This window comes from Leuresthes tenuis, unplaced genomic scaffold (assembly GCF_036924035.1).
Source record: "Leuresthes tenuis unplaced genomic scaffold, fLeuTen1.0.hap1 SCAF_8, whole genome shotgun sequence".
In the NCBI taxonomy this organism is placed as follows: domain Eukaryota; kingdom Metazoa; phylum Chordata; class Actinopteri; order Atheriniformes; family Atherinopsidae; genus Leuresthes; species Leuresthes tenuis.
In genome coordinates, this window is record NW_027325362.1 from 1,896,753 (window position 1) to 1,923,334 (window position 26,582).

At 44.0% G+C, this 26,582-nt stretch overlaps 1 protein-coding gene across 1 annotated transcript in view; it reads left to right on the forward strand.

Moving 5' to 3' along the window:
* slc30a6 (solute carrier family 30 member 6) overlaps positions 1–26,506 on the forward strand; it is a 92,332-nt gene extending 65,826 nt beyond the window's left edge. Inside the window, exons 10-15 of the mRNA XM_072390503.1 lie at positions 558–606; positions 18,057–18,176; positions 19,861–19,963; positions 20,040–20,087; positions 21,360–21,428; positions 23,594–26,506. Coding sequence (XP_072246604.1) covers positions 558–606; positions 18,057–18,176; positions 19,861–19,963; positions 20,040–20,087; positions 21,360–21,428; positions 23,594–24,175 — 971 coding nt within the window. The 3' untranslated portion in view covers positions 24,176–26,506. The remainder of the gene's footprint in view (positions 1–557; positions 607–18,056; positions 18,177–19,860; positions 19,964–20,039; positions 20,088–21,359; positions 21,429–23,593) is intronic.
* Positions 26,507–26,582: the final 76 nt, after the last annotated feature.

Below are 26,582 nucleotides of genomic sequence, written 5' to 3' on the forward strand. Positions count from 1 at the left end.
ATACTCAGGTGAGCCTTATGTATGAGTTAAGGTCACAAATGGACCCCTTAATAACTGAGGCTGCGCCTTATAATCAGGTGAGTCTTATAATCAGGTGAGTCTTATAGTGTGGAAAAGACGGTATATGTTCAAATCAAAGAGTAATTGAGCCTGGAATTTCTGATGAAGGTTAAATTTAACCGTCAGCCTTAAACTCCTCTTTCATGCCAACAAAATGGGGTAAAGAAGACCCTATATTCTATATATTCTTCAGTCTCTTTTGGGGGAAGAAGCAATCTAAAGTTTAGTTTTAAAGTTACATCGTAAAAGATGACAAAAGAGACCAGTTAAACGTGACGTTTCTTCTCTGAAAGCACGCCGTCACCGTGAGGCTTTTATTTCTGTAAATAAAGTTTATTGAATCACTTTCAAAGTCCCAGAGGAGCAAACTGTGAACTGTGGCCACGCAGTCCACAGATTGCCGCTCCCCAGAGCTGGGGCTGAGGATGAGGTTTGGTTGCTGGGATACAGTGACTGTGACTGATGTGATGACACTAAGGGCGTCCGTCTCTCCGCAGCGGCGAGCAGCAGCTGGCTCCAGGAGCACGTGGCCGACCTGAGTCGAAGGTAAGAACACCAGCACGACCTCATCCTTCCTGTCTGTTCCTCCTTCGTCAGCAGATCTGTTTACACTGACTCAACACACACTCAGCAGTGGGAAAACCACCTCTCAGGTTGCTTCTGTTTGTCCAGGTGTGTGTTCACACCGGCACATATGGCCGCCCTCTGAGGTCAGAGGTCACGTCCGATCATGATGGACACAGGGCTCAGGGTCAGAGGGGGCGGCTCATTGATCGAGCCTCTCAGAAACAGCTGTAAGATCATTTTTCTTGTCCTTTCCCAAAGAGTACAGTGACAAAGGAGGTCACCTGGGTCCTTCCTTTGGGTTTCGGGGTCAAATATCCGAACATCTGCAGTCGTGTTATCAGTCGGTAAAACGATCTCCTGCAGTTCAGCTGCTTTTGTTCAGGAACGAACGAGCTGTGGCCTCTTGGATGACTTGTTCCAGGCAGGTTGTTTCACACTTTGCTGCTCTGCACACAGAACAGAGCGAATGATTCAGCTATATTATATTTATATCATATGTCTGTGGTATATTTGGACTGAAAATAGAATGGAAAAGTACTTTATTCATCCCCCAGTGGGGGAAATTCAAATTAGCAATATTTACAATGATTTCCTGCTAAACAACAATAATAATAATAATAATCAATGATGGAATAAATAAATGTGAGAAGAACATGTCAGCAGTCAGTGTTAAAAAGCCTTTTGGCTGTGGGGACAAAGGACCTCCTGAAGCTCTCAGTCCCGCAGAAGATGTTTATTATTCTCCAAAACAAAATATAACAACAACAATCATAATAATAATAATAAATGAGTGAAAAAGCAGAAAATGTCCCCATAAAAACCCTTTAAAGCTTGCAGAAAGTCTGGCTGCTTGGAGGGAAAATAAGAAGAAATGAGACTTAGCGTCTCATTTCTTCTTATTTTCCTGTCTTAGCAACAGAAACATGGGTTTAGATTAATCGTTAGCAACAGAAACATGGGTTTAGATTAATCATTAGCAACAGAAACATGGGTTTAGATTAATCATTAGCAACAGAAACATGGGTTTAGATTAATCATTAGCAACAGAAACATGGGTTTAGATTAATCATTAGCAACAGAAACATGAGTTTAGATTAATCATTAGCAACAGAAACATGGGTTTAGATTAATCATTAGCAACAGAAACATGAGTTTAGATTAATCATTAGCAACAGAAACATGGGTTTAGATTAATCATTAGCAACAGAAACATGGGTTTAGATTAATCATTAGCAACAGAAACATGGGTTTAGATTAATCATTAGCAACAGAAACATGGGTTTAGATTAATCATTAGCAACAGAAACATGGGTTTAGATTAATCATTAGCAACAGAAACATGGGTTTAGATTAATCGTTAGCAACAGAAACATGGGTTTAGATTAATCATTAGCAACAGAAACATGAGTTTAGATTAATCATTAGCAACAGAAACATGGGTTTAGATTAATCATTAGCAACAGAAACATGGGTTTAGATTAATCATTAGCAACAGAAACATGGGTTTAGATTAATCATTAGCAACAGAAACATGGGTTTAGATGAATCATTAGCAACAGAAACATGGGTTTAGATGAATCATTAGCAACAGAAACATGGGTTTAGATTAATCATTAGCAACAGAAACATGGGTTTAGATTAATCATTAGCAACAGAAACATGGGTTTAGATGAATCATTAGCAACAGAAACATGGGTTTAGATGAATCATTAGCAACAGAAACATGGGTTTAGATTAATCATTAGCAACAGAAACATGGGTTTAGATTAATCATTAGCAACAGAAACATGGGTTTAGATTAATCATTAGCAACAGAAACATGGGTTTAGATTAATCATTAGCAACAGAAACATGGGTTTAGATTAATCATTAGCAACAGAAACATGGGTTTAGATGAATCATTAGCAACAGAAACATGGGTTTAGATTAATCATTAGCAACAGAAACATGGGTTTAGATTAATCATTAGCAACAGAAACATGGGTTTAGATTAATCATTAGCAACAGAAACATGGGTTTAGATTAATCGTTAGCAACAGAAACATGGGTTTAGATTAATCATTAGCAACAGAAACATGAGTTTAGATTAATCATTAGCAACAGAAACATGGGTTTAGATTAATCATTAGCAACAGAAACATGGGTTTAGATTAATCATTAGCAACAGAAACATGGGTTTAGATTAATCATTAGCAACAGAAACATGGGTTTAGATGAATCATTAGCAACAGAAACATGGGTTTAGATTAATCATTAGCAACAGAAACATGGGTTTAGATTAATCATTAGCAACAGAAACATGGGTTTAGATTAATCATTAGCAACAGAAACATGGGTTTAGATTAATAATTAGCAACAGAAACATGGGTTTAGATTAATAATTAGCAACAGAAACATGGGTTTAGATTAATCATTAGCAACAGAAACATGGGTTTAGATTAATCACATCATCAGGCTGATTCTAGCAAACGAGGAGCTTCCGTCTGAGTCTCGGCCGCCGCTGACCGTTGTGATGAATATTACATCCCGCCGCTCGTTCCCTGCTCTGAAGTTGGTGAAGTGCATCGTGCACGCTCCCTCCCTCCCTCTCTCTCGCAGTCAGCAGCTCAGTCGGTGCAGGTTACTCGGGGCGACAGCCTGGAGAGTTGTGCAACAGAGCTGAGCTGTGATTGGCTGAGAGCACAGAAGTGAACAGGACGTCCCAGCCTAGTTTCCACTCTTTGACTGTGTGTGGAAGACAGAGTGTGCGCCTTTGAACAGGCGTTTTGTGTGGTCACACGTTTTCTCCGTGCACGTGCGTGCGTGCGCGTGCACGTTACCGTCTGTGCTGCCTGTCCTCGCTTAACCCGAACAGAGTCTGGGGGCCAACTGGGTTATATAAAGCCTGCTGCTCTGTTGGCCTCACCAGCCGGAAGCCCGAGCTCTCTGTGTGTCCGTGCACGTGCGCGTGCACGTGGAGGTTGCCATCGGGGAGGACGGACACAGATTTAAAAGGAAATGTGTGTCGTATGAGAGATTTGGCAGATTCAGATTGTCGTGAAGTCCTTCCTGTCGCAGTAAGACGTCAGTATCTTTGCACCTTTATATGTTTTATTTTGAGTTATTTGGGGGTGAAATAAAACTGCATCTTTGTGAGGCATCATCAGAGTGTCTCTGTTGTCTTCACTTGATTTAACTGATCCTCAGTCAGTGTGAGCAGCTCCATAAAAGCAGAAGTTCTGTCGGTTTAACACGATGCCAAGGAGGAAAGACACCAGCAATGATCTCAGAGAAGCAGCTGCTGCTGCCCATCAGTCTGGGAAGGGTTATAAGGCCATTTCCAGACTATCTGGAGTCCATCATTCTACAGAGAGAAAGATTATTCACAAGTGGAAAACATTCAGGACAGCTGTCAATCTTCCCAGGAAAATGAAAATGAAATTTACAAATGAAGATATAACAGCTTTATAAAAAGCTAACAATAAGCTACATAGAAGGAACCCAGGAGTCCGACTCTGTCAGAGGGGACAGAGTAGAGATAGGGTGCAGGCATAGAAGGAAGTGCAGAAAGATAAAGAGCAGAGATAGAGGGGGGAGGGAAGTACAAGGTAAGTGCTGGGATAGGAGATGCTCTCTGAAGAGCTGGGTTTTCAGGAGCTTCTTGAAGATAGACAGGGACGGCCCTGTTCTGGTAGCGCTCGGTAGGTCATTCCACCATCGTGGGACGACACATGAACAGAGTTTGGATTGTCTTAGGCGTGGTGTAGGAGCTGCTAGACGACAATCCTGGGACCAACGGAGGGACCCAGTTGGGACAGAAGCCTTTGCAGGAGCATTCAAGTAGATGGAGCCGTTCCATTAAGCTCTTTGTAGCTAACATCAGGGACTTGGATCTGATGCGGGCGGCTAAGGGCAGCCAGAGGAGCTCAATGAACAGAGGGGGGGCGTGTTCTTTTAGGCTGATCCAAGACCAGACGCACCGCCGCGTTCTGGACCATCTGCAGAGGTTTCACAGGCTGGAGACCAGTTAGGAAAGAAGTTAGGAGACCAGTTAGGAAACCAGTTAGGAAACCAGTTAGGAGACCAGTTAGGAGACCAGTTAGGAGAGAAGTTAGGAGACCAGTTAGGAGACCAGTTAGGAAACCAGTTAGGAAACCAGTTAGGAGACCAGTTAGGAGACCAGTTAGGAGACCAGTTAGGAGACCAGTTAGGAAACCAGTTAGGAAACCAGTTAGGAAACCAGTTAGGAAACCAGTTAGGAAACCAGTTAGGACACCAGTTAGGAAACCAGTTAGGAAACCAGTTAGGAGACCAGTTAGGAGACCAGTTAGGAAACCAGTTAGGAAACCAGTTAGGAGACCAGTTAGGAGACCAGTTAGGAGACCAGTTAGGAAACCAGTTAGAAAACCAGTTAGGAGACCAGTTAGGAAACCAGTTAGGAGACCAGTTAGGAAACCAGTTAGGAGACCAGTTAGGAGACCAGTTAGGAGACCAGTTAGGAGACCAGTTAGGAAACCAGTTAGGAGACCAGTTAGGAGACCAGTTAGGAAACCAGTTAGGAGACCAGTTAGGAGACCAGTTAGGAGACCAGTTAGGAAACCAGTTAGGAGACCAGTTAGGAAACCTCTTAGGAAACCAGTTAGGAGAGCAGTTAGGAAACCAGTTAGGAAACCAGTTAGGAGACCAGTTAGGAGACCAGTTAGGAAACCAGTTAGGAGACCAGTTAGGAAACCTCTTAGGAAACCAGTTAGGAGAGCAGTTAGGAAACCAGTTAGGAAACCAGTTAGGAGACCAGTTAGGAGACCAGTTAGGAAACCAGTTAGGAGACCAGTTAGGAAACCAGTTAGGAAACCAGTTAGGAGAGCAGTTAGGAAACCAGTTAGGAGACCAGTTAGGAGACCAGTTAGGAGACCAGTTAGGAAACCAGTTAGGAGAGCAGTTAGGAGAGCAGTTAGGAGACCAGTTAGGAGAGCAGTTAGGTGACCAGTTAGGAGACCAGTTAGGAGAGCAGTTAGGAGAGCAGTTAGGAGAGCAGTTAGGAGAGCAGTTAGGAAACCAGTTAGGAAACCAGTTAGGAGGCCAGTTAGGAGACCAGTTAGGAGACCAGTTAGGAAACCAGTTAGGAGACCAGTTAGGAGACCAGTTAGGAAACCAGTTAGGAGACCAGTTAGGAGACCAGTTAGGAAACCAGTTAGGAAACCAGTTAGGAGACCAGTTAGGAAACCAGTTAGGAAACCAGTTAGGAAACCAGTTAGGAGACCAGTTAGGTGACCAGTTAGGTGACCAGTTAGGTGACCAGTTAGGAGAGCAGTTAGGAGAGCAGTTAGGAGAGCAGTTAGGAAACCAGTTAGGAGGCCAGTTAGGAGACCAGTTAGGAGACCAGTTAGGAAACCAGTTAGGAGACCAGTTAGGAAACCAGTTAGGAAACCAGTTAGGAGACCAGTTAGGAAACCAGTTAGGAAACCAGTTAGGAGACCAGTTAGGAAACCAGTTAGGAGACCAGTTAGGAAACCAGTTAGGAGACCAGTTAGGAGACCAGTTAGGAAACCAGTTAGGAGACCAGTTAGGAAACCAGTTAGGAAACCAGTTAGGAGACCAGTTAGGAAACCAGTTAGGAAACCAGTTAGGAGACCAGTTAGGAGACCAGTTAGGAAACCAGTTAGGAGACCAGTTAGGAAACCTGTTAGGAAACCTGTTAGGAAACCAGTTAGGAGACCAGTTAGGAAACCAGTTAGGAAACCAGTTAGGAGACCAGTTAGGAAACCAGTTAGGAAACCAGTTAGGAGACCAGTTAGGAGACCAGTTAGGAAACCAGTTAGGAGACCAGTTAGGAAACCTGTTAGGAAACCTGTTAGGAAACCAGTTAGGAGACCAGTTAGGAAACCAGTTAGGAAACCAGTTAGGAGACCAGTTAGGAGACCAGTTAGGAAACCAGTTAGGAGACCAGTTAGGAAACCAGTTAGGAAACCAGTTAGGAGACCAGTTAGGAAACCAGTTAGGAGACCAGTTAGGAAACCAGTTAGGAAACCAGTTAGGAGACCAGTTAGGAGACCAGTTAGGAGACCAGTTAGGAGACCAGTTAGGAAACCAGTTAGGAAACCAGTTAGGAGAGCAGTTAGGAAACCAGTTAGGAGACCAGTTAGGAGACCAGTTAGGAAACCAGTTAGGAAACCAGTTAGGAAACCAGTTAGGAGACCAGTTAGGAAACCAGTTAGGAGACCAGTTAGGAAACCAGTTAGGAAACCAGTTAGGAAACCAGTTAGGAAACCAGTTAGGAAACCAGTTAGGAGACCAGTTAGGAGACCAGTTAGGAAACCAGTTAGGAGACCAGTTAGGAAACCTGTTAGGAAACCAGTTAGGAGACCAGTTAGGAAACCAGTTAGGAAACCAGTTAGGAGACCAGTTAGGAAACCAGTTAGGAGACCAGTTAGGAAACCAGTTAGGAAACCAGTTAGGAGAGCAGTTAGGAAACCAGTTAGGAGACCAGTTAGGAGACCAGTTAGGAGACCAGTTAGGAAACCAGTTAGGAGACCAGTTAGGAGACCAGTTAGGAAACCAGTTAGGAGACCAGTTAGGAAACCAGTTAGGAAACCAGTTAGGAGAGCAGTTAGGAAAACAGTTAGGAGACCAGTTAGGAGACCAGTTAGGAAACCAGTTAGGAAACCAGTTAGGAAACCAGTTAGGAGACCAGTTAGGAAACCAGTTAGGAGACCAGTTAGGAAACCAGTTAGGAAACTAGTTAGGAGACCAGTTAGGAAACCAGTTAGGAGACCAGTTAGGAAACCAGTTAGGAGACCAGTTAGGAGACCAGTTAGGAAACCAGTTAGGAAACCAGTTAGGAAACTAGTTAGGAGACCAGTTAGGAAACCAGTTAGGAGACCAGTTAGGAAACCAGTTAGGAGAGCGTTGCTGTAGTCAGGGCGGCACCAGGAGCTGGGTGGCAGCTAAAGTCTTCCTTGTCACAATCTGAGTGCATTTGGGTGTCTTTACGTCTCTCCAGACGCAGAATTATGCATCAGCAGCAGGGTTTTCTGTCTGCTCTGAGAGCGTCTCAGAGAGGATGCCTTAACTATTCATCTCACACGGGAGAACTCCAGCCGCACGGAAACATCTCCAACATCCATCTCATATGACAGGATGACAGAAAATAAACTTTGTTGCATCTGAAACTCAAAGATGCAGCATATTTAACTGCTAAAACCGATCTGTGCATGTTTTAGAGGTCTGATGCTACTTCCATCTGCTTCCATCTGGAAAAGCTGCATTGAACAGCTGCTTAATGCTTGTTTTGGTTAGTTTAACCAGATAACCAGAAGATAACCTGGATATGTTGATAAACTTATGGTTTAGACCAGGGGTCAAACTCAAATACACAGTGGGCCAAAATTTTAAATTGAACAAAGTCAAAGGCCAAAGTTGAACAAATGAACCTTTTAATATGGAACCCAACAAGTTTAGATTTAACAATGAATACTGAACAAGGCTTATATAACTTTAAAGTCCAGGGGTGCGAAATTGCTAATAATAATAATAAAAACATATCAAAGGCATATTAAATTGAATTTGAATAAAAATTGAATGCCTCCTTTCTGTTTGCAGCCTTCTGATTTATGTCAAAATTAGCTTCTTACACAGGCTAATAAATGTGAAAATAAAATAACATAAACCTCTTTTCATCTCCTTTACTTTCTGGCTCCAGGTCCTTATATTTGTCCTGGTGTTTCGTTTCATAGTGTCGTCTAATATTATATCCTTAGTTACTCCTTAGTTACTCCTTAGTTACTCCTTAGTTACCTAAGTTACTCCTTAGTTACTCCTTAGTTACTCCTCAGTTACTCCTTAGTTACCTAAGTTACTCCTTAGTTACTCCTTAGTTACTCCTTAGTTACTCCTAAGTTACTCCTTAGTTACTCCTTAGTTACTCCTTAGTTACTCCTCAGTTACTCCTTAGTTAACTAAGTTACTCCTTAGTTACCTAAGTTACTCCTTAGTTACCTAAGTTACTCCTTAGTTACCTAAGTTACTCCTTAGTTACTCCTTAGTTACTCCTCAGTTACTCCTTAGTTACCTAAGTTACTCCTAAGTTACTCCTAAGTTACTCCTTAGGTACTCCTTAGTTACTCCTTAGTTACCTAAGTTACTCCTTAGTTACTCCTTAGTTACCGACGCGTTGGCTCCACAAACAAGACAAACAGGTCTGTCTTTTACATAAACAGATATTCTGTCTCCCACCTGTCCAGAAAAGTTCTATTTTCTGCCTTTCTTTTGGCCATTTTTTGGTAGGTAACAGTGACAGCTGTGGTTTGAGGTCGAAGTGAGGCCTGGGGGAGAGGCGGGGGGCACAAGAAGACCGCTAGCATAGATGCTACTGACACAGAGGAGGGGGCGTATCTGCCTCTGTTCTAATTGACGCGCCAAAACAACAGCAAAGCATTATGGGATTTGTAGTATCCCATATAATACGCCGTATAATACTGGCGGCCAGCTCTAATATTTATTTGAAATTGCCTCGCGGGCCAAATATAATTACACTGCGGGCCAGAGTTTGACACCTATGCTTTAGACCCTCAGAAGCAGACTTACAGCCCAGCTCTGCTGAGATAAACTCACCTCTCTGAGTTTTCTTCGGTAAAAGCTATTCTGAAGTTCACAGAAACTAAAACCTGACCTCCGTCTGAGATCATCTGCTCAGTGTGGAGCCAACAGAGCGCAGTAAGAAGTGTTTGTTTTAATCCTGTTTGCAGTGGGTGTGGATCAACTCACCCACTCATGTCAAATTATATCAATGCATAAGCAGGGATTAAAGGATTGCTGGATAGTCCCATCCTCTCCTGCCTATTCTTCTTCTCCATTCTTTCCTTTTACTTCCTGTTTCCATCCACATGTTTCGCACATTTCTGCTTGTTTTACTGCTTCCACTTCAGCTATGAAGCTATTAAAGGGACGTTTGCAGAGATAAACTGTGCTTCGGTTTGACTTATTTGAGGGATTCCTTAACATCTTGAGACTTTTTGTGCTTCGGTTTGACTTATTTGAGGGATTCCTTAACATCTTGAGACTTTTTGTGCTTCAGTTTGACTTATTTGAGGGATTCCTTAACATCTTGAGACTTTTTGTGCTTCGGTTTGACTTATTTGAGGGATTCCTTGACATCTTGAGACTTTTTGAGCTTCAGTTTGACTTATTTGAGGGTATTAAGCTATTAAAGGGACGTTTGCAGAGATAAACTGAAGGTGAAGCCAGAACTGGTTGAGGTTCCTTTACCCCCAACACAGCCCCCAGGATCCTGGGAAACTCAAACCTCTCAGCTGAGGTGCTTCATCTGGTTCGGATGCCTCCAGGTCGCCTCTCTTTGGAGGTTTTTCAGGCTTGTCCAGCGGGGGAGGAGGCCCCGGGGCAGAACCAGAACCCATGGAGGGATTAAGTATCCCATCTGACCCTGGAGGTGGAGCTGGGAAGATGATAGATGGATGGATACTGAATGAGTTCTGGACCTTTAATGTGACCCTTCCAGATGTCTCATTGAGGAAAATGAAGGCGTTTACTCCATTTTTTGGGGAACTTCTGGCCTTTATTAGACAGCAGGTGGGCAGGAAAGGGGGCAGAGGGACTGGGGGGGAGACCCCAGGCTGGTACTGGACCCCAGGCCAGCTGCTTCAGAGTTTTTATTGTGATAAAACTCATAATTTCTTTATATTTGAGCAGAAACACTCTGGGACAGACGGCTCCATCACACCTCCGTTCAGACGGATAATTTTAGGACTCCTCTCCGCCCTCCGGCCCCTTTCAGATACTTTTCCAGCTTGGAAGCCCGTTATTCCAGTATGAGAGAGCTCAGAGTAAATGTACTCAGAGCTCGGAGCAGGCTGTCAGCAGGATGATGGACAGCTGGCAGGAAGTTAAACGACCCGAGCTGTTAAAACACAAAGCAGAACGCAACGCCTGCTGGTCGGTTACCAGCAGCACAGTCAGAGCTCCTTTCCTCCAGCAGCTAACATTAGAAGAGTTGCTTTTTCCTTTTAGTAACAGCAGCTTTATCGGCTCTTTGTGAATGCAGCAGCGTCTGAATGTTGGGTGGAGTTACAGATGGAGGAGGCTGAATAATCCTGCAGACTGATTCTGTAAATCTGAGACCAGAAGGAGCCAAATGAGCCTTAAAAATGCCGTTTCCAGGACTTATTTGTCCAGATAAACAGATAATCTCATCGGTGAATGTCACATTTACAGAAATATGGGGTCCAAACAAATGGATCTTTGAGTTTTAAGTTACTTTCCACACCCAAATATAAGCTCCTAAACATGGAAAATGTGATTTATTTAGTTTTTCTCCCCCATAATCTGATTCCCTAACATCTTGAGACTTTTTGAGCTTCAGTTTGACTTATTTGAGGGATTCCTTAACATCTTGAGACTTTTTGTGCTTCATTTTGACTTATTTGAGGGATTCCTTAACATCTTGAGACTTTTTGTGCCTCAGTTTGACTTATTTGAGGGATTCCTTAACATCTTGAGACTTTTTGTGCTTCGGTTTGACTTATTTGAGGGATTCCTTAACATCTTGAGACTTTTTGGGCTTCAGTTTGACTTATTTGAGGGATTCCTTAACATCTTGAGACTTTCTGTGCTTCAGTTTGACTTATTTGAGGGATTCCTTAACATCTTGAGACTTTTTGTTCTTCAGTTTGACTTATTTGAGGGATTCCTTAACATCTTGAGACTTTTTGTGCCTCAGTTTGACTTATTTGAGGGATTCCTTAACATCTTGAGACTTTTTGTGCTTCGGTTTGACTTATTTGAGGGATTCCTTAACATCTTGAGACTTTTTGTGCTTCAGTTTGACTTATTTGAGGGATTCCTTAACATCTTGAGACTTTGTGTGCTTCAGTTTGACTTATTTGAGGGATTCCTTAACATCTTGAGACTTTTTGTGCTTCGGTTTGACTTATTTGAGGGATTCCTTGACATCTTGAGACTTTTTGTGCTTCAGTTTGACTTATTTGAGGGATTCCTTAACATCTTGAGACTTTTTGGGCTTCAGTTTGACTTATTTGAGGGATTCCTTAACATCTTGAGACTTTTTGTGCTTCGGTTTGACTTATTTGAGGGATTCCTTAACATCTTGAGACTTTTTGTGCTTCAGTTTGACTTATTTGAGGGATTCCTTAACATCTTGAGACTTTCTGTGCTTCAGTTTGACTTATTTGAGGGATTCCTTAACATCTTGAGACTTTTTGTGCTTCATTTTGACTTATTTGAGGGATTCTTTAACATCTTGAGACTTTTTGTGCTTCGGTTTGACTTATTTGAGGGATTCCTTAACATCTTGAGACTTTTTGTGCTTCGGTTTGACTTATTTGAGGGATTCCTTGACATCTTGAGACTTTTTGTGCTTCAGTTTGACTTATTTGAGGGATTCCTTAACATCTTGAGACTTTTTGGGCTTCAGTTTGACTTATTTGAGGGATTCCTTAACATCTTGAGACTTTTTGTGCTTCAGTTTGACTTATTTGAGGGATTCCTTAACATCTTGAGACTTTTTGTGCTTCAGTTTGACTTATTTGAGGGATTCCTTAACATCTTGAGACTTTTTGTGCTTCAGTTTGACTTATTTGAGGGATTCCTTAACATCTTGAGACTTTTTGTGCTTCAGTTTGACTTATTTGAGGGATTCCTTAACATCTTGAGACTTTTTGTGCTTCAGTTTGACTTATTTGAGGGATTCCTTAACATCTTGAGACTTTTTGTGCTTCAGTTTGACTTATTTGAGGGATTCCTTAACATCTTGAGACTTTTTGTGCTTCAGTTTGACTTATTTGAGGGTATTAAGCTATTAAAGGGACGTTTGCAGAGATAAACTGAAGGTGAAGCCAGAACTGGTTGAGGTTCCTTTACCCCCAACACAGCCCCCAGGATCCTGGGAAACTCAAACCTCTCAGCTGAGGTGCTTCATCTGGTTCGGATGCCTCCAGGTCGCCTCTCTTTGGAGGTTTTTCAGGCTTGTCCAGCGGGGGAGGAGGCCCCGGGGCAGAACCAGAACCCATGGAGGGATTAAGTATCCCATCTGATCCTGGAGGTGGAGCTGGGAAGATGATAGATGGATGGATACTGAATGAGTTCTGGACCTTTAATGTGACCCTTCCAGATGTCTCATTGAGGAAAATGAAGGCGTTTACTCCATTTTTTGGGGAACTTCTGGCCTTTATTAGACAGCAGGTGGGCAGGAAAGGGGGCAGAGGGACTGGGGGGAGACCCCAGGCTGGTACTGGACCCCAGGCCAGCTACTTCAGAGTTTTTATTGTGATAAAACTCCTAATTTCTTTGTATTTGAGCAGAAACACTCTGGGACAGACGGCTCCATCACACCTCCATTCAGACGGATAATTTTAGGACTCCTCTCCGCCCTCCGGCCCCTTTCAGATACTTTTCCAGCTTGGAAGCCCGTTATTCCAGTATGAGAGAGCTCAGAGTAAATGTACTGAGAGCTCGGAGCAGGCTGTCAGCAGGATGATGGACAGCTGGCAGGAAGTTAAACGACCCGAGCTGTTAAAACACAAAGCAGAACGCAACGCCTGCTGGTCGGTTACCAGCAGCACAGTCAGAGCTCCTTTCCTCCAGCAGCTAACATTAGAAGAGTTGCTTTTTCCTTTTAGTAACAGCAGCTTTATCGGCTCTTTGTGAATGCAGCAGCGTCTGAATGTTGGGTGGAGTTACAGATGGAGGAGGCTGAATAATCCTGCAGACTGATTCTGTAAATCTGAGACCAGAAGGAGCCAAATGAGCCTTAAAAATGCCGTTTCCAGGACTTATTTGTCCAGATAAACAGATAATCTCATCGGTGAATGTCACATTTACAGAAATATGGGGTCCAAACAAATGGATCTTTGAGTTTTAAGTTACTTTCCACACCCAAATATAAGCTCCTAAACATGGAAAATGTGATTTATTTAGTTTTTCTCCCCCATAATCTGATTCCCTAACATCTTGAGACTTTTTGTGCTTCAGTTTGACTTATTTGAGGGATTCCTTAACATCTTGAGACTTTTTGTGCTTCAGTTTGACTTATTTGAGGGATTCCTTAACATCTTGAGACTTTTTGTGCCTCAGTTTGACTTATTTGAGGGATTCCTTAACATCTTGAGACTTTTTGTGCTTCAGTTTGACTTATTTGAGGGATTCCTTAACATCTTGAGACTTTTTGTGCTTCGGTTTGACTTATTTGAGGGATTCCTTAACATCTTGAGACTTTTTGTGCTTCAGTTTGACTTATTTGAGGGATTCCTTAACATCTTGAGACTTTTTGTGCCTCAGTTTGACTTATTTGAGGGATTCCTTAACATCTTGAGACTTTTTGTGCTTCAGTTTGACTTATTTGAGGGATTCCTTAACATCATGAGACTTTTTGTGCTTCAGTTTGACTTATTTTAGGGATTCCTTAACATCTTGAGACTTTTTGTGCTTCAATTTGACTTATTTGAGGGATTCCTTAACATCTTGAGACTTTTTATGCTTCAGTTTGACTTATTTGAGGGATTCCTTAACATCTTGAGACTTTTTGTGCTTCGGTTTGACTTATTTGAGGGATTCCTTAACATCTTGAGACTTTTTGTGCCTCAGTTTGACTTATTTGAGGGATTCCTTAACATCTTGAGACTTTTTGTGCTTCAGTTCGACTTATTTGAGGGATTCCTTAACATCTTGAGACTTTTTGTGCTTCAGTTTGACTTATTTGAGGGATTCCTTAACATCTTGAGACTTTTTGTGCTTCAGTTTGACTTATTTGAGGGATTCCTTAACATCTTGAGACTTTTTGTGCTTCAGTTTGACTTATTTGAGGTATTCCTGAACATCTTGAGACTTTTTGTGCTTCAGTTTGACTTATTTGAGGGATTCCTTAACATCTTGAGACTTTTTGTGCTTCAGTTTTACTTATTTTAGGGATTCCTTAACATCTTGAGACTTTTTGTGCTTCGGTTTGACTTATTTGAGGGATTCCTTAACATCTTCAGACTTTTTGTGCTTCAGTTTGACTTATTTGAGGGATTCCTTAACATCTCGAGACTTTTTGTGCTTCGGTTTGACTTATTTGAGGGATTTGCTCATTTATCAAAGTTCCCAACCTCTCCTGAATGTAAAAAACGTTCCTTTTTTCTATATTTTCCGTGTTTTATGTAGAAATTTGAAAAGCTGGCTCCTTCATCCGGGCGTCATGTTCGACCCGATGAGTTGATTTATCGGATCGTCTCCTAAAAGCTGCTCAAGCTGCTGCTGCAGAACCTGAAACCTTTTATTTTTCACTTGGATCTATTGATTGTGCAGAGGAAGAAAAAGCCTCATAAATCTGGCGGGGACGACCCACGTGTTGTGACTCAGGGCTCAGTTTTAGGCGTCTGTGTAACTGCCCGACTCTGTGGGTTTGATATGAAGACACGGCGTCCCGCGGAGGATCACGGCGTGCCCCATCCATCCCGGTGACATCAGCGCGGTGCCAGAGCTGCTTCCCTTATTCCTGCTGCAGGTCTCTGATGACACCATCAGCCTTGTCTGCCTCTGCCGTCCACTTTACCCGATTCTATTTCCAGAGTGACACGTGAGACGTTTGTAGGTGAAAGCTTTCCGCCATCCTTCATCCTCATCCGTCTCCTGCTGCTTCCTCTTCTGTCCGTCTCCTCTGAGCGTCTGCCTGTGGCGAACATGTAGCTCTGAATGACACGTTTGACATTAATTACGTGTTGACAGCCGTGTCTGCGTTTTGTTTTTAAACATTATCTAATGACAACACCTCACGGCGCCGAGCCCTGCTACGCCTTTGTGACAGCGCCCAGCGCCGTTGACTGAGACCGCCTCACAGCGCTGACTTTTGATGTATCGGAAATTCAATCTGACACACAGCGGGGGGCCGGTCCGCCTGGAGACGCATTCATTGACCCATTAATCTGTTCCTGGAACAGGGGCCGGGTGTGTTGCCCAGACTGGGCTGCCTCCGTTTGTTTGGGGGGTTCAGAGGCTGGATGCGGAACAGTTTCACTGCTTTGCATCAGGTTGTCAACATGGTGGCTGTCTCCCTGTTTGAAGTCACCGGATGTTCATGAAATGATCCAGGATTTAATGTCTGTGTGGAGCAGAAACGGGAGTTTCTGAGGTTATTTCCTCCTGTGGGAGGAGCTTCAGCTCAGGGATGCTGTTTCAGGTCCTTCCACCACGTTTCTGTCTCAGTAACTTGGACTCGTTCACCTTTAAACTTCGGGAGAACAACTGGACAGGACCCACTTTCTGTTGGGATGCAGAGCTTCCTGAAGCATTTCGGACCTTCAGCGGCTTCTTCTCTGGTTGCTGCTGTGTGTATGACGCCGAAGCCATCGAGACGCCGAAGTCATAGAGACGCCGAAGTCATAGAGACGCCGAAGTCATAGAGACACCGAAGTCATGGAGACGCCGAAGCCATAGAGACGCCGAAGTCATGGAGACGCCGAAGTCATAGAGACGCCGAAGCCATAGAGACGCCGAAGTCATGGAGACGCCGAAGTCATAGAGACGCCGAAGCCATAGAGACGCCGAAGTCATAGAGACGCCGAAGCCATAGAGACGCCGAAGTCATAGAGACGCCGAAGTCATAGAGACGCCGAAGTCATAGAGACACCGAAGTCATGGAGACGCCGAAGCCATAGAGACGCCGAAGTCATGGAGACGCCGAAGTCATAGAGACGCCGAAGCCATAGAGACGCCGAAGTCATGGAGACGCCGAAGTCATAGAGACGCCGAAGCCATAGAGACGCCGAAGTCATAGAGACGCCGAAGCCATAGAGACGCCGAAGTCATAGAGACGCCGAAGTCAGGGAGACGCCGAAGTCACGGAGACACCGAAGTCAGGGAGACGCCGAAGTCATAGAGACGCCGAAGTCATAGAGACGCCGAAGTCACAGAGACGCCGAAGTCACAGAGACGCCGAAGCCATAGAGACGCCGAAGTCACAGAGACGCCGAAGTCACAGAGACGCCGAAGTCATGGAGACGCCGAAGTCAGGGAGACGCCAAAGTCACGGAGACGCCAAAGTCACGGAGACGCCGAAGTCACGGAGACGCCGAAGTCACGGAGACGGCGAAGTCACGGAGACGCCGAAGTCACGGAGACGGCGAAGTCACAGAGACGCCGAAGTCACAGAGACGCCGAAGTCATAGAGACGCCGAAGTCATAGAGACGCCGAAGTCATAGAGACGCCGAAGCCATAGAGACGCCGAAGTCATAGAGACGCCGAAGTCAGGGAGACGCCGAAGTCACGGAGACGCCGAAGTCAGGGAGACGCCGAAGTCAGGGAGACGCCGAAGTCATAGAGACGCCGAAGTCATAGAGACGCCGAAGTCACAGAGACGCCGAAGTCACGGAGACGCCGAAGTCAGGGAGACGCCGAAGTCATGGAGACGCCGAAGTCAGGGAGACGCCGAAGTCATGGAGACGCCGAAGTCACGGAGACGCCGAAGTCACGGAGACGCCGAAGTCATAGAGACGGCGAAGTCATGAAGACGCCGAAGTCATAGAGACGCCGAAGTCATAGAGACGCCAAAGTCATGAAGACGCCGAAGTCATAGAGACGCCGAAGTCATAGATCCGTCACCTGGAGGCATCAGAATGAAACGGACCCAAAGACATCTGCTCCAGAGCTTCAGATCTAATGGGAACTTCTGCTTTTAAGTTACTGAACTACAAAAGGTTTTCTCCCCTTTTTAATCAGTTAAATTTGAGCCATTTTCACTCGTGAACACCAGAGATATTCTGGAAACTGGTGATAAATACGTCCAGAATTCACGGTTTTCTCAATCTGTCCACGTTTCTGTGCCAGTCGACTCATAAATAAATGCTACGATGCGTTAGCTGCTCCGTTCACACGCCGCCTCACCGGCTGTAAAATCCCTCCAAAACGTCCTGATTTAACGCTGCAGACATTTGTTTCCTGATGGCTCAGATATACAGACGCCTCTGCCTCTTAAAATCATTTAAAATGACCGGAGAAGTTGATGAAATGCACATTTAGAGCAGCAGAACCATAAGCTGAAGGCCTGAAATCCAGGGTCCAGGACCCCCTTCATTTTTATCCAGTCAGAAAGTTGACTTTTCGGGTTGATAACCAGCGTCTTGGTGTCGCTTTGGGTCGTCTCCGTTGTCAGGGTTGGTTAATCCAGCCAGCCGGAAGATAACCTGGAGGTGTTGCACCTGCTTTGAAGTACGGACTCCAGTTTAATGTCAGTTCAGAACAAACACGATGGAACCAGAATAAGATCTTTGTGGTGTTCAAACTTCTGTTGAACATATCAGAGATTACAGACTGAACTTCTGCTGATTTCACTCAATATTTTCCTTTTTTATTCAACATTTGGGAGCTCTGGAAGTTGATTTAGTGAGTAAATAGGGAGGTGATCACTAATGTTGTTCCTGTATGTGTGTGTGTACGTGCACAGCCTGTGTGGCATCATTCCAGGTCTCAGCAGTGTCCTGCTGCCTCGTATGAACCCGTTTGTCCTGATCAACATGGCGGGAGCGTTGTCCCTCTGCACCACCTACATGCTGATAGAAATCAAGTAAGGATTAAACTCTTTGAGTCCCAGGAAAACAACACAAAACAGGGCCGAACATTCCTGAAAATACATCCTGACAGACGTTTATCTTCATCATTTTGGTCTTCATTTGATCCCAAAACCATTAAAAACCACCAGTGGTTCAGCTGAAAACATCAAATATATCCAAGCAGCTGTTTTAATCGCCAAAGCCCCTCATTATCTGACTGATGGAGGCGTTTTGTGTCTTTTAAACTGAACCAATTCCAGTTATGCTGCCTTCAGTCTGTATTTAATATGCAGAATTTGACATGAACAGTTGTTGGTGAAGCCTCAAAGTCAAGGATTGTCCAACATTTTGCTTTTTATTTAATTGTGTTTGAAAGTTTTTAAATGACAAGAAGCCGAATCATCAGCCTGTAACTGAACAGTTTAACATTATTACTGCTTTTAATGATTTTCAGGCCAACAAACTGCTGATTAATCTGCTAATTAAAGTGAGAAATGAGCTCCTCAAACATCTGTGACGTAAAACTGTCCATCAGCGGTCAGAAAGAATCGATCCATGAACTCTTTGACTCTTTATTTCCTGTTAAACTTTGATGTGAGTTGGATGGAATTTAGGATTAAATCAGCAAATGGACCTCTGGTTCTGATAAAAGGAACCATAAACCATCCAATGACCTTATTGTAAATATAGATGTAAAGGTGCTGCTGCTGGAATTAATCTGGATTTATTTTAGTTACTTATCTCTTGACTTGTTTATTTCAGAGGCTTCGACCTTAAAGGGGAACTCCGGTGTTTTTAAACCTTATTTCTGGCATGAAATACGTTCATCTGCTCACCGAGAACAGTTTGGTGAAAGTCGGCGTCCTTCAGAAGATATTTAGATAACTGGAGATCCATATAACGGAGTGAACGGGGCTTAGAGGATGCAGCCTCTAAATAAGGCATTATCTGTCTTTATTTCACCAATACTTTAAGAAGAATGAATGAATGAACGTGTGCTATAGCTCTGTTAGCTCATAGCTCTGTTAGCTCATAGCTGCTGTTATGTGGCTACTTGCAGCTATAGGAGAGCTAACGGAGGGATTTCTACACAGGCACTCTACTGGGACCACTTCATCCACACGCCCCCCTGCAGCACAGTTTATTCACTCCGTGCTCTGTGACAGTCGGCTAACTTCACACAGAGTTTGCTGCTGATAGTTTTGTGCAACATGGCAGGATATTTATCAGATTTTGAGTAAGATGGACCTTCTTACCGGAGTGAATAAACTGTGCTGCAGGGGGGCGTGTGGATGAAGTGGTCCCAGTAGAGTGCCTGTGTAGAAATCCCTCCGTTAGCTCTCCTATAGCTGCAAGTAGCCACATAACAGCAGCTATGAGCTAACAGAGCTATAGCACACGTTCATTCATTCATTCTTCTTAAAGTATTGGTGAAATAAAGACAGATAATGCCTTATTTAGAGGCTGCATCCTCTAAGCCCCGTTCACTCCGTTATATGGATCTCCAGTTATCTAAATATCTTCCGAAGGACGCCGACTTTCACCAAACTGTTCTCAGTGAGCAGATGAACGTATTTCATGCCAGAAATTAGGTTTAAAAACACTGGAGTTCCCCTTTAATGTCTTCAGTTATAAACTCGCTCATCATAAATGTGGCTCCGCCCACACCTCATTTCTCTTTGATGTCTGTGATGTCAGTAACTACAACGCTGTGGACACTGCGTCCGCGGTGGCCATCGCCCTCATGACCTTCGGCACCATGTATCCCATGAGCGTCTACAGCGGCAAAGTGCTCCTGCAGGTGAGTCCATGGTTCTGTTCGCCCTCATCGGGACTCTGTCTCTGATTGTTAATGTTTCGCTGTCTCTCGTGCACAGACCACGCCTTCCCACGTCATCGGCCAGCTCGACAAGCTTCTCAGAGAGGTGAGACGAAATGTGTTGGTCAGGATCTGTGAGTGAGCGAGATGTAGAACTCAGAAACTCTGTGAGAGTATTTCTGACTCAACATAATTCTGTTGGTTTTCTGATTCTATTTATTCGAAGTTACTTAGTTTAAATCCAGGTTGTCATGTTGTTTTGAACATTAATCTGCAACGAAAAGCCTTGAGTTGCATATGAACATGTTGGAGGCATGTTGGAGGCGTGTTGGAGGCGTGTGCAGCTCACAGGTTTAGTATGTTTCAGAGCAGGAAGCTGCAGTCACATGATATCAGTTCTGTGAACACAAACACGGCAGTGAAAGCAAAGCGGCTCCTAAACACGTGAAGGTTCAATCAAACAAAGAAATGACCCAGTCTGGGATCAATAAAATAACTTAGCTTAGCTTATTTTAGCTTATCTTATTTTAGTTTAGCTAATTTTATCTTATTTTAGGTTAGCTTAGCTTATTTTAGCTTAGCTTAGCTTATTTTATTTTAGGTTAGTTTAGCTAATTTTATCTTATTTTAGGTTAGCTTAGCTTATTTTAGCTTAGCTTAGCTTATTTTATTTTAGGTTAGCTTAGCTTATTTTATCTTATTTTAGTTTAGCTTAGCTCAGTTTATCTTATCTTATTTTATATTACCTTTTTTTTAGTTTGGCTTAGCCTAGCTAATCTTAGTTCAGCTATTTTAGCTTATTTCATTTTTTTTATCTTATCTTAGCTTATTGTAGCTTAGCTTAACTTATTTGATCTTATTTTAGTTTAGCTTAGCTTATTTTATTTTACCTTTTTTTAGCTCAGCTTAGCTCATCTTAGTTCAGCTATTTTAGCTTATTTCATATAGTTTTATCTTATCTTAGCTTATTGCAGCTTAGCTTAACTTTATCTTATTTTAGTTTAGCTTAGCTTAGCTCAGTTTATCTTGGCTTATGTTATTTTACCTTTTTTTAGCTTAGCTTAGGTAATCTTAGTTCAGCTATTTTAGCTTATTTCATATTGTTTTATCTTATCTTAGCTTCTCGTAGCTTAGCTTAACTTAGCTTAGCACACAGCACAGCAGATCCTTTGTGGAAACCCTTTAAATGACCTCATTATACAAATAAGTATTTCCTAAATAAATCAAAGAATATTATAAAATAATTCTGTTTAATTTGTGGCTTTTATCTTATTCTCTTGGTGTTTTCTTCACCCAAAACCACAGAAGACCGTCCTTTGAAAGTTTGCAGAGGTGTTAACGACAGTTTGATGGATTGTTTCTCTTTGTGTGCGACCAGGTGTCGACTCTGGACGGCGTTCTGGAGGTTCGCAACGAGCACTTCTGGACCGTTGGTTTTGGATCTCTGGTACGTGTAGAATCGGTTACACTCTTAGTTCTTCTCTGCAGGGTTTCAGAGCTTTAGCTTTAGTCTCTAATTGTTGAAGAGAATTCCCACAATCCTTTCCTGCTGGAAGCCTCACAAAGTGAGTTTACACCTCGCTCCTCCTCACATCCTCCAGCTCATCTGTCTGAGTTATCTTCACCCACCTCCCTCCTTCCTCCCGTTCCTCCTTCTTCGACATTTGTCGGATCGGAGCAACGATCTGAAGGGATTTGCTCACCCAGACGTAAAGAAGGAACAAGTCATTCATGCGGAGATTCTCCGTCCTTCCCCCGCTCTGCTCATCGAGCTTTGTGAGGAAACGCCGCCGTCGTTGCTGCTGTCTGCTGAGTTGTTGTCATCTGTGCTGCACTTTGTCAACAGAAAGCAAGAAATAAGCAGAGAAAGACGCCGTGAACGTCTTCCTGCAGGAGAACAACCTTTAACTGGAGCTAATTTAACTGAAGTGTTGCTAAACCCCAGGAAACACCTGTTACTTCGTGTCCTCTGTGACTGAAAGCTGCTCAACCTGCACGGCTGTGAAGTCACTTTCAGTTTGGTTATCAGCCCTCATTTCTTCATGACTTCCTGTAATCTTTAAAGTGTCCTGATCAACAGTTCTGCAGCTTTTCTTTGGACATTTTCTGCTTTTTCACTAATTTTCAGTCCAGTTTTTCTTTGTTCAGACACTGAACTCTGACCTATGAACCATTCAGGCAGAAAAAAGGCTCCTAACTCAAGGGATGAACCAGTGTTGTGTCGACACAGAACAGACAACTTAGCAAAGAAGCCATTTTAAACTGGATCTTTAGGCACTTTGTCACAAAGACACATCATTTGTTCCCATTTCTTTAGCTGCATCTATGAAAAACAGCAAAGAAAACACAGTTTGACAGACAGAAAATAGGATTTCTGCAGCAACAAGGTGATTCCCAAAGAGCTATGAGCTGAAAACTTGGCATATCTCAGCATGGTGTGCAGTGTGTCCTTAAAACATTTGAGGAAACTGGACAAGTGGAGGACAAAAGAAGAAGTGTCAGGCCTAAAAAACTATCTCCAGCAGATGAACAGGATCTGAAAGTGATGTCCTTAAGAAAGAGGAAAAAATCCAGCTGTGACCTGACAGGACCTGAGAGATGCATCTGGACCTTCAGCTGATCCATCTACTGTTGGCCCAAGCCTCATCAGAAATGGGCTCCATGGAAGGGTGGCTGTCAAGAAGCCGTTCTTAAGGAAGGGAAACAGGGAGAAAAGGCTGAGCTGTGCCAAATGACACAAGAAGTGGACTGAAAATGTCCTTAAAACATTTAAAACATTTGAGGTAGAAGTGTCAGCTGCAGGTGAAGCTCACCTTATATTATATTCACAGATAATGGAAGAAGATAAAGATCATCAGGAACTGCTCATCGGGGATAATTAGAGAGAAGGGAAGCTGGCATAAAATCTCCTTCAACTCCACAAACTGCAGACTTCACCTTCTCTCTGCCTCAGTTTTATTCTCTGTCTCTGTTCTCCGGCTGAATCTCATCAGCCCAGCCGACCCCTTTGTTCCTCCTCATGTGAGGCGGGAGCAGCAGTACCTCCGGCCGCCTCCAGGGGGCGCATCGTCTTCTGTTTACCTTTGTTTATCCTGATGCCTTTTTGTTGCGTTTGTGTTCTCGATGGCGCCGCTCCTGTTGTTGTCGTCTGCGATGCTGCCGCAGTTACACAAGCCGCTCGTTGTTGGCCCACCGCTAACAGAGCAGCTGTCCAAACGTATTTGACCCTCTCGCTGCACTCCTGCCCCACGGGCCGATCGCTGAGTGTGTCGCTGTGTGCGTTTCTGTGTGTGCTTTTGTCCTTTCCAGCTCCCAATGTTCCCGCGAGGGCAAAAAAAGGAGGAAACCAGGCCACAACAAAGATGTCAGCTGGGTGTTTTAAGGTCAGAGTTAGAGGGAAAAGGTTGAGTACGAACACGCTGAGTTGGACCGGAGCCCAAAACGTTGAAAGCTGCCCAAATGGAAATGAAGTGAGCGGCTCAGCTCAGTCTTTGTGGTGGCGTGTGACAGTTTTCCCCCTTTTTACAGCTTCCTTTGACTGTGTTTCACCTGAATTTGCTTGTTTTGTGGTCTCCTTCTGTGTAACTTGCCCCCCCCCACCTTGTGTTTCAGGCTGGCTCCGCCCACGTTCGTATCCGGCGGGATGCCAACGAACAGCTGGTTCTGGCTCACGTCACCAACCGGCTGCTTCCACTCGTTTCCACGCTGACCGTCCAGATCTTCAAAGACGACTGGAGCAGACCGCTGCTGACCGGCGCCCTGTCCCCCCCCTCTGCCCCCCCCCCGGGTCCCGCTGAAGGCTACGCCGCCTTCCCCTCCTCCTCGCTGCCCCCCGTGTCCTCGGGAGGCGAGCTGGACCCGCTCACCTCCACGCCCTCCAAGCTCAGCAGCCCTCCTCCAGAGTTCTCCTTCGACACCCCGGGGCGGAACATGCAGCCGGTGGTGCTTCCCGCTCCGGGTCAGCACCGGCCCTACGGGGGCCTGGGACTCGCCTACGGGGCGCCGCCCTACACGGGGATGCTGGGCCAAGGCCTGGCGCGGCCTGGGGCCGGCGTGCCGGGGCCTGGAGCCGGGTTTGGACTGGGTGTGGGGGGGCCTCACAGCTACAGAACTGCCCTTCAGGGCTCCACGGCTGCGCTCCGGTTTGGAACCAGCAACCCTCTGGGCCCGCAGTACCGCCCGTATCGACCCTGAGTGCTGAACAGCGCTGATGCGGCGGCGGCGGCGTGCGCCCGGCCGGCCTCAGAGGTCTTTATTTCTCACAGACGCTGGGCTCAGCACCGTGAGGAGGAGTTCTTCTTCTTCTCCTTCTTCTTCTTCTTCTTCTTCTTCAAAGCGTTCGCAGCCCCTGAGCTGAAGACCTTAAATCATGCAAGAAGAAGAAAACCTGATTCACCTCCTGACTTTCCCCTGTTTAGTTTAACTCTCACCTCTCTGAAACCCCAAAGCTTCTCGGTGTGAAAGGGTTCAGAGGGTCGCTGGAGTCGGTTCTGAAGAACCCGAGCAGCCCGGCAGGAGACGCACGCCGCGCCTGAACCGCGCCTGAACCGCGCCTGAACCGCGCCTGAACCGCGCCTGAACCGCGCCTGAACCGCGCCCTCGTGGCACGGATTTCTTTGGGTTTCCTGTTCACACAGAACCATTAAAGCTGAAGTTCAAATGTTGGCTGAGGCGACGGTTTTATACGAGAGCAGCTGTTCAGAGCAGCTGTTCTCATGGTGTGGTGCTGATGGACTCCTCCTCTTCATCACCTGCTGCTGGAGACACAGGTGAAACCAGCTGACTCTCCGGAGGCCTCCAGCTCCGGTTAAACGTGTTAATTTAACTTCATTTGAAGTCATATTAAGTCACTGTTTTGTCTACAGATAAAAATCTAGTAAATATCAAGTTTTTTGTGGTCATTTTCAGTGGTTTTATGTCATGTTGAAAGGATATTTTTATGTTTTGGAGGCTAGTTTTCTCATTTTGGTTCCTTCTGAACACGTTTTTCCAGGTTTTGGAGACTTTTTTTGGTCTTTTTTCGCCCCTCGGCCATCGTTTTGTGTCTCGTTGCATATTTAATCACTTTTTTTTGCTCTGTTCAGCGACTTATCAAAGCAGTTTCTCTCATGATGTGGTGCTGAAACCTGTCAGTTGACTCTCCGGCGGCCTCCAGCTCCAGTTAAACGTCTTCATTTAACTTCATTTGAAGTCATATTAAGTCACTGTTTTGTCTACAGATAAAAATCTAGTAAATATCAAGTTTTTTGTGGTCATTTTCAGTGGTTTTATGTCATGTTGAAAGGATATTTTTATGTTTTGGAGGCTAGTTTTCTCATTTTGGTTGCTTCTGAACAGGTTTTTCCAGATTTTGGAGACTTTTTTTGGTCTTTTTTCGCCCCTCGGCCATCGTTTTGTGTCTCGTTGCATATTTAATCACTTTTTTTTGCTCTGTTCAGCTATCAAAGCAGTTTCTCTCATGATGTGCTGCTGAAACCTGTCAGTTGACTCTCCGGTGGCCTCCAGCTCCGGTTCAACGTCTTCATTTAACTTCATTTGAAGTCATATTAAGTCACTGTTTTGTCTACAGATAAAAATCTAGTAAATATCAAGTGTTTTGTGGTCATTTTCAGTGGTTTTATGTCATGTTGAAGGTATTTTTTTATGTTTTGGAGGCTAGTTTTCTCATTTTGGTTGCTTCTGAACACGTTTTTCCAGATTTTGGAGACTTTTTTTGGTCTTTTTTCACCCCTCGGCCATCGTTTTGTGTCTCGTTGCATATTTAATCACTTTTTTTGCTCCTCACAGGCGTTCCTCTGGTGGCTGATAATAAGAAACAGGAAGCTGGATGTTGGGAGTAAAGATTCTGACATCTTTTAGCTCTTAATATGAAGTTTTTTGTGGTCATTTTCAGTGGTTTTATGTCATGTTGAAGGTATTTTTTTATGTTTTGGAGGCTAGTTTTCTCATTTTGGTTGCTTCTGAACAGGTTTTTCCAGATTTTGGAGACTTTTTTTGGTCTTTTTTCGCCCCTCGGCCATCGTTTTGTGTCTCGTTACATATTTAATCACTTTTTTTTGCTCTGTTCAGCGACTTATCAAAGCAGCTTCTCTCATGATGTGGTGCTGAAACCTGTCAGTTGACTCTCCGGTGGCCTCCAGCTCCGGTTCAACGTCTTCATTTAACTTCATTTGAAGTCATATTAAGTCACTGTTTTGTCTACAGATAAAAATCTAGTAAATATCAAGTTTGTTGTGGTCATTTTCAGTGGTTTTATGTCATGTTGAAAGGATATTTTTATGTTTTGGAGGCTAGTTTTCTCATTTTGGTTCCTTCTGAACAGGTTTTTCCAGATTTTGGAGACTTTTTTTGGTCTTTTTTCACCCCTCGGCCATCGTTTTGTGTCTCGTTGCATATTTAATCACTTTTTTCACGTTCCTCTGGTGGCTGATAATAAGAAACAGGAAGCTGGATGTTGGGAGTAAAGATTCTGACATCTTTTAGCTCTTATTTTAGTCCTAAATCACCAGTTCACAACTAAAGACGGAGTCCAGTTAAATGAGTTTAGATCTAATTGAGTCCGTTGTCCATGTGCTTAAAATCTGTGAAGAATAAAGGAAAC